This window comes from Pleurodeles waltl, chromosome 6, assembly GCF_031143425.1.
Source record: "Pleurodeles waltl isolate 20211129_DDA chromosome 6, aPleWal1.hap1.20221129, whole genome shotgun sequence".
Classification (NCBI taxonomy): Eukaryota; Metazoa; Chordata; class Amphibia; order Caudata; family Salamandridae; genus Pleurodeles; species Pleurodeles waltl.
The window spans coordinates 434,579,803-434,595,625 of record NC_090445.1 but is presented as its reverse complement, the minus strand read 5'-3'; the positions used below and the strand labels follow the sequence as shown (position 1 = coordinate 434,595,625).

General features: G+C 43.8%; 1 protein-coding gene across 2 annotated transcripts in view; it reads left to right on the top strand.

The window, feature by feature from the left end:
- PIK3C2B (phosphatidylinositol-4-phosphate 3-kinase catalytic subunit type 2 beta) overlaps positions 1-15,823 on the top strand; it is a 304,990-nt gene that overhangs the window by 209,541 nt on the left and 79,626 nt on the right. For both annotated transcript variants that reach the window (XM_069238510.1, XM_069238511.1), the window contains exons 16-23: positions 3,088-3,276; positions 3,409-3,502; positions 4,004-4,098; positions 5,149-5,329; positions 5,705-5,812; positions 6,469-6,561; positions 8,633-8,762; positions 12,700-12,836. In XM_069238510.1, coding sequence (XP_069094611.1) covers positions 3,088-3,276; positions 3,409-3,502; positions 4,004-4,098; positions 5,149-5,329; positions 5,705-5,812; positions 6,469-6,561; positions 8,633-8,762; positions 12,700-12,836 — 1,027 coding nt within the window. The remainder of the gene's footprint in view (positions 1-3,087; positions 3,277-3,408; positions 3,503-4,003; positions 4,099-5,148; positions 5,330-5,704; positions 5,813-6,468; positions 6,562-8,632; positions 8,763-12,699; positions 12,837-15,823) is intronic.

Here is a 15,823-nt window from a genome sequence, read left to right as displayed (position 1 = left end):
TGGGCCCCCACCACCGACGAAGAAACTGAAAAGACAATGAACTCCATTCACTCTGGCTCCCCCTCCGACCCCTGCCCCCATCGAATATATAACAAGGCCAGCCCCACCATCACCCCCAAACTCCGAGCCATAATCAACAGCTCTTTCGAAACCGCCACCTTCCCAGACCCCTGGAAACACGCGGAAGTAACCGCTCTCCTAAAATAGCCCAAAGCCGACCCAGACGACCTCTCCAACTACCGTCCCATCTCCCTCCTCCCTTTCCCAGCCAAGGTCACAGAGAAACTAGTCAACTCCCGCCTATCCCACTTCCTCGAGGCAAACCACACACTAGACCCCTCCCAATCTGGGTTCCGCAAGAACCACAGCACAGAAACCGCTCTCATCGCATGCACCGCCGAAATCAGATCCAGAGTCGACATGGGCGAGACCGTTGCACTCATACTCCTGGACCTCTCCGCAGCCTTTGACACTGTCTGCCATCACACACTCTGCACACGCCTTCACAATGCTGGGATCCACCACAAAGCCCTAGACTGGCTCACCTCCTTCCTCACCGACAGAACCCAAAAAGTCAGTCTCCCACCCTTCCAATCCTCCGCCACCAAAATCACCTGCGGAGTCCCACAAGGCTCCTCCCTCAGCCCCACTCTCTTCAACATTTACATGACCCCACTAGCCAACATCCTCAAACCTCACGGTATCACCATCCTCTCAGACGCTGACGACACACAACTCATCTTCTCCCTCACCCGCAACCCCACCACCGCCAAAACCAACCTACACGCTGCACTCCTTGACATCGCTGCCTGGATGACAGCCAACCACCTCAAACTCAACTCCAACAAAACCGAGATAATCATATTTGGCCCACACAAAAACACTTGGGACTCCTCCTGGTGGCCCACCACTTTAGGCCCGCACCCACCCCCGCAAACCACGCACGCAACCTCAGCATCATACTGGATCCCTCCCTCTCAGTGGCCCAACAAATCAACGCCGTCACCTCCTCATGTTTTAACACACTCCGCACACTGAAAAAAATATTCAAATGGATCCCCACAGAGACCAGAAAGACAGTCACCCACGCACTCATCAGCAGCAGGCTAGACTACGGCAACGCCCTCTACGCCGGCACCACACTCAAACTCAAGCGCAAACTACAGCGAATCCAGAACTCAGCAGCACGCTTCATTCTCTACCTCCCCCTCCATGAACACATTTCACCACACCTCAAATCCCTCCACTGGCTCCCCATAGACAAAAGGATCACCTTTAAGATCCTCATCCACGCACACAAATCCCTCCACAACACCGGCCCAACCTACCTTAACGAAAAAGTGACTTCCGCCGACCTCTCTCTCGCCACAGTTCCCCGCATCAAACACACCATCACTGGAGGCAGATCTTTCTCCTATTTGGCCCCCAAAGCCTGGAACTCCCTCCCCACCCACCTCCGCAAGACCTAGGACCTCCTACTCTTCAGGAAGGGCCTTAAAACCTGGCTTTTCGAACTGTGATCTCCCCCCCCCCAGCGCCTTGAGACCCTCACGGGTGAGTAGTGCGCTCTATAAGTCGCTTTGATTGGTTGATTGATTGGTTGGCCCTAGTTTGGACCCAGCAAATCAGTCTTGACCCTGTTCCCAGTGGGCCAGAAACAAGCATCCTGGACCCGGTTTCAGGGTATCACCCTTCATCAGCCAAAACAATGGAGTAGGGTAACGGTCGCATATAAAGGTCAGGAAGGGCTGCATGCGGCCCCCCAGACAGTACTTTGAGTATCCCAGTGTTATTTATGTGATCAATCTGCTCCTTGCTTTTGTTAAAAGCAGACTATATTTCTAAATGTATTTGTGGCCCCAATAATAAAGAAAACCATATTACACAGTAGCAACCTTGATAAATGTTTCCTTGTCATGTCTCTGTACTAGTCATTCCTCTCCCCAGATCATGTTAATCTACTGCACTAAGTACTAAAAACAGATGGTTACAGCATAAGTAAAATTTTTCATTTTTTAGTGGCAAAATGGAATTATTACAATGGAATCAGAGACACAGAGAATATTATAGGATGTTGCTTCCTTAGAGACCAAACTGTACCTGGAGAGAGATACATTTTAAACCAATTGGCTCCTACTGTAATTTTAGGTGCTGGATTATTTGGAATAGAGTGACTGAATCAGTTGACCTCAACATTACTATACGAAAGTATGCCACGAGCCTGGTATTCGTCTTAAACTTAAGCACAAAATTTGTGCTCAAGCCCCGAGAAAAGGTTTGACCAAGTAACTGCAGTGTGGCTGCCCTCCCATGGAGTTGAGGCTGGAGTTGTGGAGGCTGAGGGCTTAAAAGTGCTGTGATCTATAGTCAGAGAGGTAAGTTTCCATGTGTGCTGAGACCCTTCCTTAGTTCATCTCAAGAACCAGATGCCCAGCCGCTATGTTGAAGACCTTTCTCTGCCCAAGGAGTTTCTTGAGACTGGAGATTGTGTCCCAGTCCAACCCTAGCAATGACATGAAAGAGGGAGCTCTCACTGCTTTTGCATTTGGAAATGCATTTATAAAGCCTCAGGCCTCTGAGAGAGAGGACGAAGAACCTGTTGTAGACAGATGCCCGGAGTGCGAGGGAAGAGCTGATATCCTTACAAGTGAAGTGTTGTTGCAGTGTGTGGTACTTCGGGTGCGGCTCCTCACTGTACAAGTAAGTCACACTTTTATGTGACCTCCCAGGTTGTGATTCTCGTGCATTGGCTCTGTCACTGCGTGCTGTATAAACAGTTGATATTTGGTAATTCTAAAAGTAACCCGGCCCGTAGTCCGACTGGAAGCTTATTTAGGAGCATTATTCTGAACTTTGAAATTTACAGCAAATAGTTATCCCAGGGGCAGATCTGGTTATCGTGGAGGCAGAACGAGCATTCACCTCAGGCAGCGGTGATTGCATCTACCTCATATCCAACTTTTGTGGAAGGTACTAGGAAGATGAGAGAATTTTGCGACTTGAAAACTAGACTGATGGGAAGTACTGACAATTTCAAATGTAAGTGCTCTAGTGGCATAACCTTTTCTTTGATGTTTGGTGTCTTAGGCTCACGGACATAGACCGTAAACGCCTGTGGGAGAAGAGATATTATTGCCACTCGGACACCAGCTCTCTACCTCTGGTGCTGGCGAGCGCCCCCAGCTGGGAATGGGCCTGTCTGCCCGACATCTACGCCCTACTGAACCAATGGACGCGCATGAACCACCAGGATGCCCTGGGCCTGCTGCATGCCACGTAAGTTGCAGCCATGCTTCGCCTCACTTTACTGAAGGCTACCTGTGTGTGTATGATGGGCATGCTGAAAACCGCTCTTGTGATAGTACACTACCAATTGGACCGGCAGTGATATCATGTCGTTGCTTGCAGGTTTCCAGATCAGGAGGTGAGGCGCACAGCTGTGGAGTGGATAGACTCCATATCCGACGCAGAACTCCTGGATTACTTACCACAGCTTGTGCAGGTAAATGTGGTTCACTGCATCACAGTTATTCTGGTTCCTGCCTGTCACACTCTCAGACTCCGTTCATATGCTTTTCGCTTTTCCTTCTCCGATTGCATTGTTCCCACCACCACATCTGACTTGCCCGTGCTTTGGTTCTCCTGCGGCTATCTCCATTGCTGACCTTTGTGTATTACTTCCCCCTGGTCTTCTCTAGTGTTCTACTTTTTCTTTCCATCCCTAATTGTATTCATTTGTCAGTATTTCATTGGTCCATTTTCTTCCTATTTTGTTCTTCATTAGTCACATCCTAATTCTTCCTCTTGCTTTCTTGCCCCCACCCCCTCAATTGGTTGCTCCTCTGCTCGCTCACCTGGCTTGTTTTTGCAGTGTTGTTTTCTTCTGTTTATTTAATGTTATTCCCATCCCTACCACGCTGCAGTCCTCCCATCTTTTTCTGTGACTTCCTTTCTCTCACTGTGTTACATTTATTTAAGTCTGATGTACGTTGCCATCCCTCAGGCCTTGAAGTATGAATGTTACCTGGACAGCCCCTTAGTCCGCTTCCTGATGAAACGAGCCATTTGTGACCTGCGCATTAGCCACTACTTCTTCTGGTAAGTACCCCACTAGCACAAAGCAAAATTAAAGTTTCACCTGCACGTTTTACGAATTTTGAACTTCACAAAGGATGAAACGTTTTGTAAATTTCCAAAAACTTCACTCATGGCAGAATGTTCTTACACTGAATATTTTCTGCAAAACAAATGTATGCTCCATGTTTTTTTTTTTGTTTTTTTTTACTTTTGCAATATAATCACTGGCATACTGAAGGTTGTGAAACTTTGACGATAACCTCAGAAAGTTTACAGAGTAAAAAAACTCCACCATATCGACTATTGAATTGTAACGCACCCCATTCGTAAGCAAGTAAATGTTGTTTTGCATTTGAGACTCCTAATTTTAGAGAGACTTGCTCTCTAAAGCACATGGACTCCTACATATATTACAAATGGAATTGGCCAGTACAAATGTGATCTATTAATTTAGAGGTTAAAATACAACCCGTGTTGTATTATGTGCCTCTTTGCCACATGGGCACGTATGTTCATGTTCTCCTTTGTTATCACCAGTCCTTAGCCTGGGCGTTTTTGTGCTGAACAACGGTGTTGGGTTTCTAGTCATTTGTTTGGGATATCATTGTGAACAAGTCTTGTGTGCTCTGCCAGATTATATGTTCGATCAGATGTCCTTTGTGTCCAGGTTAAATTCTTACTCTTTTTACATCTGCATGACTTAAATGAGACATTTTTGTAGTCCGGGTTCATCCTCATTACCATCATTTATAAAATGTCATTGGTACTAAGGTAAAATCACTTGTTTTTTGGCCATTGTATGTACTGGATGAGGTGTAATTGATTTCCAGATTGTTTTTTGTCCTTCCTACTCACTATCTTGGATGAGGTGTACTTTGTCCCTAGGCCACGCATCTTGTTCTTTGTCCTTCTTGCTATCTTGGGTGATGTATAATTGAACTAAGTTAAAGTATTGGTACTTATACCAGAATGATGTTTTAAGTTGATGTGTCCGTGATACCCAGGCAAAGGCCCTTGGATGGAATATCCTCTATGCTTGGGTTGAACCACTTGTATTCACTCTTCCTCTAGGCTACTGAAGGATGGCTTGAAAGACTCCCAGTTTAGCATCAGATACCAATACCTCCTGGCTGCCTTGCTCTGCTGCTGTGGGAAAGGCCTTCGAGAGGAGTTTGACCGACAGTGTTGGCTTGTCAACTGCTTGTCCAAATTGGCCCAGAAGGTCCGGGAGGCCAATCCATCCTCTCGCCAGGTTGGTGTGCACTTTTCGTTTTCATGCCTTTTCCTATCCATGCTGCCTCTTGTGGGAAAGCAGGGCCTGAAAGAAGACAGAGAACACTGTACTAGGGGGTCTAGATAGAGCTGAGCATCCACCTTTGTAGTCAGTTGGAGAGTTGAATGTTGCACATCCGAGGAGACAACTGCTCCTGTGGATAGAAAGTAGATGTAAGTGAAGCAACCACTGGAAGAGGAGGTTGAGATAGGTTTGTGATGGCATTTGAAGTGGTGCAGGAGGAGAATGGAGAAAGCGGAGAGGTGAATAGTTGATGACTGCTCCACGTCAAACTGATTGCAGTAGAAGTACAATCCTGTGACTGATTAACACAATTCTGCCTTTCTATCGTAGACTATCCTCCGTGAAGGCCTGGATGATGTAAAGCAGTTCTTTGATGTCAATGGTTCCTGTCGTCTCCCCCTCAGCCCCAGCTTGTTGGTCAAAGGCATCATCCCTCGGGTGCGTAGCAAGGGGCACTAGCGAGGATGCAGCTGTCATGTGGGTGATCTAATACTATTTCCTGAAGAAGAGCTGCTCCAGGCTCTCTAGTGACTGGAACATGGGTGGAATGAAGCTAAGCCCTCTCACCAACTGGAATGGATCTCTGGGATGGTGGAAACTTATTTGGAATTTTTAAAAAACATTGTTTTTCATGTGGTACATTTTATATTCCTAACTGGATATTTAAGCTGTTACTTGCATCCTTAAAGTTCCTAAAATTCTTTATCCATAACTGTTAGTAATGCTTTTTTATTGACACCTACCTGGTTTGCTTGTTCCACTTTTTTTTTTTTTTCTTGCTTTACCAACCTATTTGTATTGTCACCTTCAGTGTTGGCTGTTTGTTAACCTCTCCATTCGCGACCCTTTTCTTTGGACCATCCTTTCCTTTCACCCTTTATTTCTCTTTCCTTTCCCCCTTTAATCAGTACTAAACTTCTCCTGGCTTTTTCCCCCGCTAAGATGCTCTTTCTGATGCCCTGGTCTTCCTTCGCTTCCTTCTCTCGGTCAGTCCCCGCCATGCATGCCTCTGCTTCCTGCCAATCTCCCTACATTCCTTCTCCATGTAATCGCTGTCCCTGGAACCCAAATAACTGTCCTCTTGTAACTTTTAGGACTGTTCTTACTTTAACTCCAACGCGGTTCCTCTGAAGCTGTCCTTCCAGAACGTGGACCCTCTGGGAGAGAACATCCGTGTCATATTTAAGGTACAAGGGCTTTGATGTAGCAGCTCGTTCTCATTCCGCCATTTCTAGACAGTTTATAGCTGGGTCAGAGCACCTTTTAGTGCTGGGATTCCCCACCGCCTTAGAAGCATATACAAATCGTGTCCCCCTCCAAAATGCTAGCATTGAGAATGGAGTAGAGAGGGGGTAAGGGCGGAGCGGGGCTCGGTAAATCATTCAGAAGTGACAGCATACAAAATCTGCCTACGCTGAAAGGAGGGAGAGTGGGGTTATAAGAGACATTTCAGCATCTCAGAGATACCAAAACTAATTGCTTGTATTTTATATAGTGCTTCATATTGAACTTTTGTCATTTCAATGCGCCGTACATAACTGTTGATATTATTACAAAGCTCGGAGGTTGCTAACCTCTAAACAAAGGAGCACTATGTGCGGTATGCCAGTATTTAAAACCATAACATACAGATCCCAGCAGATGTCAGTGGCGAGTTTTAACTCACCAGAACTTCCTTCCGTACAGAATGGGAGGCTATTCAGTGGTGCTGAGGTTAAGCTCAGAAGCTCAGAGTGGCATGAAAAGGCGCCTCATGCACAATACAAGGAAGCCTTCCCCAGAGAAGGTTGGCAATCCATGGGAACCCAACCAGTAGGTGTGCTGAAGCCTCGTTATAATTATGCACTATATAGCATTACGTAGAGCCTCAGTAAGCACTGCAGATAACAGATGGAGCGGCTTACCAATGGTGCCACGGCCCTCATGCAGGCATGGAAAATGGGTCTTCCAGCATCCCCCAGGTTAGAAGTAAAATGAGCTACAATAGGTGTGCGCGCCTTTACAGTCTTGGGCACAGGTGGCCGTGTACCTGCTGCACCACTTGTAGCTATGCCCCTACACAGATCTTGGGGAAACAAACTGCCCTTACCCGCATCTGCGCTCCGAGGACGCATGTAGCCCAAAATTTCCAAACGCTGTAAATAACATGGCAAAGTAGAGATCGGAGTCTGTGCCACTCTCTCCTAGGCCATTGCACTAAGGTTCCAAGCAGGTTATCCCTCTGTAATTCTGTTGTATGTATGCGACTAAATGCCAACTATTTGTAAGCACTGTGAATTAGAGAGATTTATTGTCTCGCTTCTCTTGCTTATTCCATTGTTCAAAGCCCCCAGAAGTCTAATACTGAGCCATTTTGCTACCCTGTGCTTCATCTAAGGGTGCCACCTGGTCAGTTCTTTACAGGCATGGCTGGTATATTACTGTCAATGCTTTTACAATAAAGTGCCCAGTGAAATTGCAATATTTTTAAAAAATATATTTTTCTGTGCCAAAGCTGCCGCTATAGCTGCAACCCATCAGCCCATCGGCCTGCCCCTTTACTCTAGAACACCCCAGTGTATGAACAAGCAGCCTGGAAAGGCCCCAAACAATGAACACGCTTCTAGGCTAATTTTATTGACAAGCACCAGTGCACTACACCTCCTCCAGGACCCTCCGCTGACCGTGTGACACAAAAATGCTGAAGAACTTTGCCTCCCGGTGATGACACCCTTGCCCCCATGGAGACACAACTCCTAGTTTGAAAATATCTGGGTTAAAGGATAGGGCCATTGATACTCCAAATAACACACACCGGAAACTCTTGCATTGTTTTTCTCCCCCACCCTAATTGGGATGTCCATTAATGTGGAGGAAGGAGGACAGGAATTAAGAGCACAGCTTGGTACTAATAGAATATGTTTCAGATAGATTGATCTCTGTGTCAATTGTATTGGAATTCGAAACTGAGATGTATTACTCAGACCCAGAACTGGGTTCCTTTTCTGATAAGTTGTCATCTCAGTCAATTTAATTCTTGAAACCTAGTCTGTTCAAGAGCTTACAGGTTATTCACTTCCCTCAGTTGGAAATCATGTAACCTGGTAGTGGTAGCAAAGTCCTAGTCAACGCAAGTGCGCAGAACTTGTTAGAAACTGTGTATGCTCAGTAGAGATGGTTGTAACAAACCTTAGAGATTTACAAAGCCCTTTTATGTTTGTAAACCCTCTGATTCCCAAAATCATATGGGTTGCCTCTTACCTCTTCGGTGTCTTCCAGTGCGGCGATGACCTCCGCCAGGATATGCTGACGCTTCAGATGATCCGCATTATGAACAAGATCTGGATCCAGGAGGGCCTTGATATGAGGATGGTCATTTTCCGCTGTTTCTCTACTGGACGTGGGAGAGGTGAGCATCTGAGGGTGTGTGGGGGAGGGTGGGCTTAAGTGTGCGAGAGGGGGTTTGCCAGAACTTTAAAACTAAAAATAGCATTTTCAAAAGATTTTCCTACCGGTCTTGCCATAATTTTGCTATATTCCCTCTAAATTTAAAATGCATTAAACCATTCTTTAAACTCAGTCACCCATGTACAGGCAAAACATTTGCATTCTACCATTGGCAGATGGTCATTTTACATGGTATTGCAAGCAAACCCATGTTTTCATCTACTGAGTGCTACACATAGAATGCAGTAATGTAGAGCTGGTTAATTTACATTTTATGGTAAATATGTTCAACCCCTTATCTTTGCACTCTCTTGCTCAAGTTCACTGACCCACCACTTACTAACGGGATAAGACTCCCATCCTCCTCGCCCCCGCCTTTTATGGCATTGCACCATCCTCTGCATACTGTTTCCTTTTACTACTTTCCAGTGTTTCGGTGCCTCTGTCCTGCTCATTCCCCTTTTGTGGCACCATCCCATGCCTCTTCTCCAGCTGCCGCCTGTTCCTTCTTCCCTTGCATGAACTTGGATCTCTATTACTGTCTGTGCCCCACTATCCTGGAACGCTCCAGATTCGTCCCCCTTTCCTACCACAGTCCCGAAACATGTTACCTTTCCTAGAGATATTTTGCTCCTGTGGCTAAAGTGCTGCTTCCACTTCCACTGCCAACTCCTTGGATTCTGCAGGTAACAGAGATGGAAGAAAGATTAGTGACTCCTGCCAAGTGCACTGCAGTAATAGGGAAGTAACTCAACTGCTTTTTTTCCGCTCATTTTTGTCAGTCGTAAATTCTCAACCATGGTGCTTATAATGTTTTTATAACATTTTGAGCCATTTTACCACCAGATGCCTGGCACATTCCAATATTTGCACCTTCTCTGTTGCCAATTTTGTGTTTGGCTTTCTTAAGTGGTATGCCACATTAAAAGGTTCATAATTATATTGAGATGACAGACCTATAAGAATAGCATCAAACGTTTTAGGCTTCTCGGGGATTCATTCTCCACCTTTTGACGATGTCGGGTTTCATGCAATGTGACCTCTGACCTATCACGTTTAATTGCTCTCTCTTTTCCACAAACAGCTTGCATACACCCAGAGGAAGAAATGCTTTAGTTTTTAGGAAACACAAAAAACTATTTATATAAACTATATGACTGCAGACCGACATCAACTTTCATTGTGCTCCTTGTATCTTGTGTCACTTCTCATGAGTGTTAACCTTGCTGAATGATTGATATATAGATAAAAGGCCATGTGAGGGTAGCGAGGGCACAGATACAATTATAGCTGCTACAGTATTTAAAGCTAGCCGTGAAAGAGAAAGGCACACAAATTACTGATAACATTAAATACTTTCACTTGTGCATGGACATAAGGAAACACTGCCAGCAAGACACAGCTACTTAGATGTTTCTAGGTACCACACAACCAGTTCTCAGAAGTCGTCTAAGTTTGAAAGGGAAATGTTATAGAGCTGCTTATCTTCCCCAGTATGGGATCTTTCATAGATTCACATGCTTGAATCGTTCCCTGTCGTCCGAGTGGAAGTTCCACTGTATCATAGAAAGCAGTATTCAGTGATGTACATAGCACATTATGGCTAAACCATTCACTTTAATAGCTCATCCACATCATTTATTAAGAGCCAAAGTTCAGCTAGTCAAGCAACAGCACCCTCTAGAACCCTCTCCACAGAGGCTCCGCTCCCTCAGATTTTCTACCGCATGTTGTGTGAAGCAAGTCTTTTTGAGCTCCGCTCAGTTTGCTTCTTATTCCTATATTTGGAACATATATTCCCTCAGAAACATTTTAAAACCTACAACTAACAACTTTTGACTGATTAACCATGTCAAAACCAGCATAAAAAAGGACTTTTCAGGCCATGTGGAACCTGTGGCAAAAAGAGGCTTCACTTAGAGGGTCCTCACAAGGAGTGTATCTCCTGCTTACATCCCGAACCTAAGGTAGAGAACTGTAAAATATGCCATACTTTTTCCACAAGAGGATGGTGATGGCTCTATAACAGCAGAAAAATGCTGAAAAAAGGGTATGTCTGTTAGAGAGTGCCTTCAGGGTCACCTAAAAAAGTGCTGAAATTTTTTTCTCATGGGTCATCAGGTCTAAAACATCAGAGAATTGAGCTCACAAGTCTAAAAAAGAGAAGATCTAATCAGAACAGGTTCAGTCTGAACCTACTACTCCTTCTGTAGAGCAGATTTGCATTAAGAAAAAGTCACCCCCTCTGCTGTTGACAAAGAAGTCACTCAAAACAGCTTCAAGGCCATACTTTGAATTCTCGTGAATAATGACACAGAGCGCAAAATTGACGACAATAGCGTTTGACGATAACAGTGTCAACTTTTTCTTGTGTGGCACCATCGCTAATCATTTCCTCGTCACTGAGAACGTCGACAACCATACTTTCCACAAGTACATTGTGGATGATGGCACTGTCGACCCAGACATCAGTGGTAAATATAACAACGGCAAAGTCACTGTCGACAACCGCTCGTCAGCGAAAGCGGTGTCGATAACGGTATCATCGACAACATCGTAGATGATGGAAAAACCATTGCCAATGTTGAAGATGTATGTCGTCGGTAATAACGCTTTTGACAAAGGAAAAAGTACCTTCGGAGCTACTGCTAAGTGTGGATACATCGCCAAGTACAGTCTCCCCTCTTTCACCAGCGCACATGCTCCTTGATGAAGAGGAGTCGGATAATGAAGGTCCCTTTGAACCCGCACATAGAGACTCTGAATTGCACGTCATATGTCAAGAGTATAATGTGGATGACAAGTTTTTATGAGGAACGATATTATCCACCCGGACTAGATCAATATACAGAACAGTCCTACATCCGGCCTCTGGACCCCGAACATTATAGGGATCAGTATTCACGCTATTGTCTCCAAGAGTACAGATGCCACTTACTCTATTGAATAACCTTGAGAACGTGTTACAAGATTATTATAGAAGGTTTCCAGATCCTCTGCCGATTACTTCTCCATTGCAGCATACAAGACTAGTGCCATTGCTACAGATTCAAACCCCTGTACCACGCAAGCTACATACTCTTACAGCACCTGCAGCTCCAAAATGAACATCGGCTAGGACCTTGGGAGAACCACGGGTAGATGGCGCTCCTTCCTCTGACGAGGGTAGTGAAGAAGGAGAGATCACAGACTAGATCAGTTCCCAATGAATGGGATGACTACCTAGTCCCAACAACATCTCCACCAGTACCATAGCCAGTGGATTCTCCACCGGACAACATTGTTTTTCACAATGGAAAGGGCAGGTAAAAGATTCCAACTTTCTTTGATGACAAAGCAATCAGATGTTTCCTCTATGATTTGAAGGAACCTATGAAGAAGTTGGTCAGGACAATCCCTATTGACTTTATTTGGGAGGAAGGCATTAAAACCATAAAGAATCCAGCCACAGTATCAGCAGTGATGCCTATACTGGATAGGAAGTATAAGGCACAGGGTTATTCACCAATATGCTTAAATGGCCATCCAAAACTGGACTCCTTCATAATGCAAGTGGCTCAGCGTTGAAGAAAGAACCATTCTACACTCATTTCCAACCATTGGCTAGGAAAGGCCGACACTTAGACAATATTGGGAAACACTTCTCCATGACAGCCACAACAGTTAGAGTGGCCATTCATTAGCCGTCCTAGGCCGCTATGGTAGGAAATGTGGTCCGACATCTAATGTGTACATTTGCCACAAAATCATTGCTATAATTCTGATAGACTATCATATCTAAATAATGGAACATGTATTACACTTTCCACGCATAAAGCAATGTAAAATCCACTTCATTCATTCCCTTGCATCTCTCTATGTCTGTATCTTTCTGCAAATGACTATGATGCTCTTTGCAGGAATGGTTGAGATGATTCCGAATGCGGAGACACTGCGGAAGATCCAGGTGGAGCATGGCGTGACAGGATCTTTCAAGGATCGGCCTCTCGCTGATTGGCTGCAGAAGCACAACCCCTCAGAGGATGAATATGAAAAGGTAATGAAAGCTCAAGCTTGTGATAATGGGCTGTGAGCTTGTCTTGGTTAAGCACAGACTAACCATTGGAGAACACAAGCTCATGACATTAGAGAACAAGATTATGATGGTAAGGTGTAACTGACAAGTGCACTGCTACGTGACTACAGAGCATGGGCTTGCAGCTGCAAACATGGCCTTCTGACGATAGCGCACAGGTACTGATGGAAGAGTACAGGCTTCAGTAGCATTATATAGATGTCTGACGATGGAGTACATGCTAGTGATGGTAGATTCTAAGACTTGGAGGCAGAGCACTGGCACTGGTACTGGAGTGTGGGCTCCACATAGCACATCACAGGCTACAGCATCAGTCCAGATGGAATAGCTCAACTTCTAAAGTTATGGCTAATCTGCATAGCACAGGTTCCTTCTTGTAAAGTATGCTCTTTTTTTAATATGAATGTTTTTTTATTTTTCAATAAAGATAATCTATGTGGCTGGATGTCTCAACGAGTGCAAATGAACAAATAACATTGCATAAACCATATATACCTGTGTGCAGAGTGAAATACGGCATTTATTGCCTTGTTTCAGGAAAAGGGGAGCAGTGCAACCCACTTCAGACTTGCCTCTTGTGAGTTGTGATCCGTTCTCTCGCCCTCTCGCACACACACACACACACACACAAAATAGTATATTACACTCAGTGCATCTATACATACACTATAAATTTGAGAATCAACAATAGCTATTTTGTAGTTATTGAGTTGTTTTTTTCTGTAGGAATGAACATTTTGGATCACTAATGTTTGGAACGTTTTCACAAATCAGCAGGATATTTTGTGGGCACGTGGCTCATTCAGCTGCATTTCTTTCATTTCTTTATGTTTATTTTGTTGCAAAATTTACTTAGATTGGTCAAGTGGGCTCTTCGCCATGTGGAACTGTTCTCCATGTTGATCCTCGTCATAACATAATAATAGGTCAAGTGGGTAAAAGTTATTGCGGGGAATCGAAAAGAAGCATTTCCAGTTAGTTCTAAGACCCTTAGAAATTTTTTATTGTCCACTAAACCAAAACATCTTAAAGGAATTACACCAAGCCTGGCACACATGTAGAACTTTACTCATAAAAGGTTTCTTGTTTTGATACATACCAGGTGAATATTATTTTATAGGTATTTGTATTAAAAAGGGTGTGGGGCTGCTTTGGATGTTTGTTTTTGTACATGTGTATCTTTGTTAATCATCTTGGCACCAATTGATGAAGCTGCATGAAATTTAGCAGATGTGTGTTTGGTTCAATCAAAATCGATTTGTATTCTTTGAAGATAGATTAAGTGGAAAAGAAAATACTGTGTTGGTCTAAAAGTAGAATTTCCCATTTTAAGTCCCATGGGAGTTTTGGGTCCGGATTGACACAGATGGGTAGAGGGCAACCATGAGGAATGTATTGCAGGCCCACCACCCTCCTATTCTTTCGTTAACTTTAGACTTCATAGTGCAGTTTATTGTTTGAGAGCAGTATGGGATGCACAGGGCTACACTAATTTGCATGTATTTTTTAAGCATGTCTTGATGGTGCCACTGTTACTTTTCATTATCTGGTCAACAAAAAAAAGAGCTTTCAGAGTACTCCTGAGAGTGGAGTTTAGCCCACACTCACATGTTGGTTCCCCTAAGCACATGATTTGATTAGGCCGAATTTGCGGATTTCCAATAAAGACTGCTTGAAAGGCGCATTTTAGCTGGTGACAAAGTTTATACTTCATATAACACTTCTGAATTGGATATGGTGGCAAAGTATAATCATGGATATAGGCCTGATCTATTATGAAACGTTATGATAAAGGCACTAGCCCTGACATTTAATTCTATTATAACCAACAGATAGGTATTTTGTTGGATGGAATTTCACGGATTACCATAGTAGGCAATGGTTTTGACCTTGGTTACTCCGTATGACACACCATGAATATAGGTTTGCTCTCTGAGAATCCCTGTTACGTCCTCTTAGAAGAGATAGTATTTTGCGTAGCCAACTGTAAATGTTTATACATTTCTAATTTTAAGACTGTGTGTCTCATGATTACCTTGTGGAAATGGCTCACAACTGTAGCCCTGGGTTGGTTATGGTGGGAAACTATAGACCATATTGGTGCACTGGGAAATGTTATGTCTGGTCTGCTTATTATGATATGTTGCAACAAAGGCAGTTGTCTTTGCTTATTAATTGTGAAAAGCATGTGTTAAAGCTATTACATCTTTAACAGTTGATTGTTATCACATGTTACATGCTATAATCAGGTATTTTGTTACATATAATCTCACAGATTAATATAGCAGGCAAGGGTTTTGATGTTGGCCACCCACTCTTACTATCCCTGTTGGTTTCACAGTGATAATTATTGTAAGGCCCTGTTAAGAGGGGTTGTATATTTGTTTGTAAGCTGCATTTTCTACACACTTGTAATTATATAACTGTGAATATGTTGGTTACCAATTTGGGTAAACTGTAAAGCCATTATCAAAGTGTAAAGGCATCATTGGTTCATTGTGGAAATAGATCTGTTTATTATGAATCTTTATGACAAAGCTACTAGGCTTGACCTACTTATTGTGTAAAGCAATAGTTAAAGATTATAGGCGTTGAAAGATGTTTTGTTACTACACTGTGCTAAATCCTGTAGGCAGGTATTTTGTTACATTAAATTTCACAGATGACTATAGCAGGGAAAAGGTTTGGTGTGGATGTCCCACACAGCCATACCATGAGTATATAGGATATGCACTTTTGTAATCCTTATAGAGTTCTCTTAGGACGGATAGTGTTTTGCTTTGCCAAATTTAATTTTGGATACATTTATACTGTTATGACTGTATGCCAGATGGCTGCCTTCTGGGAATGTTATGCACAGTACAGTAGGCTATAGTTGGTTATGGTGACATGCCAATGATAAAGGTTATGGGCCTGATTTTGTTCTTATTATGAAACGTTACAGTTAA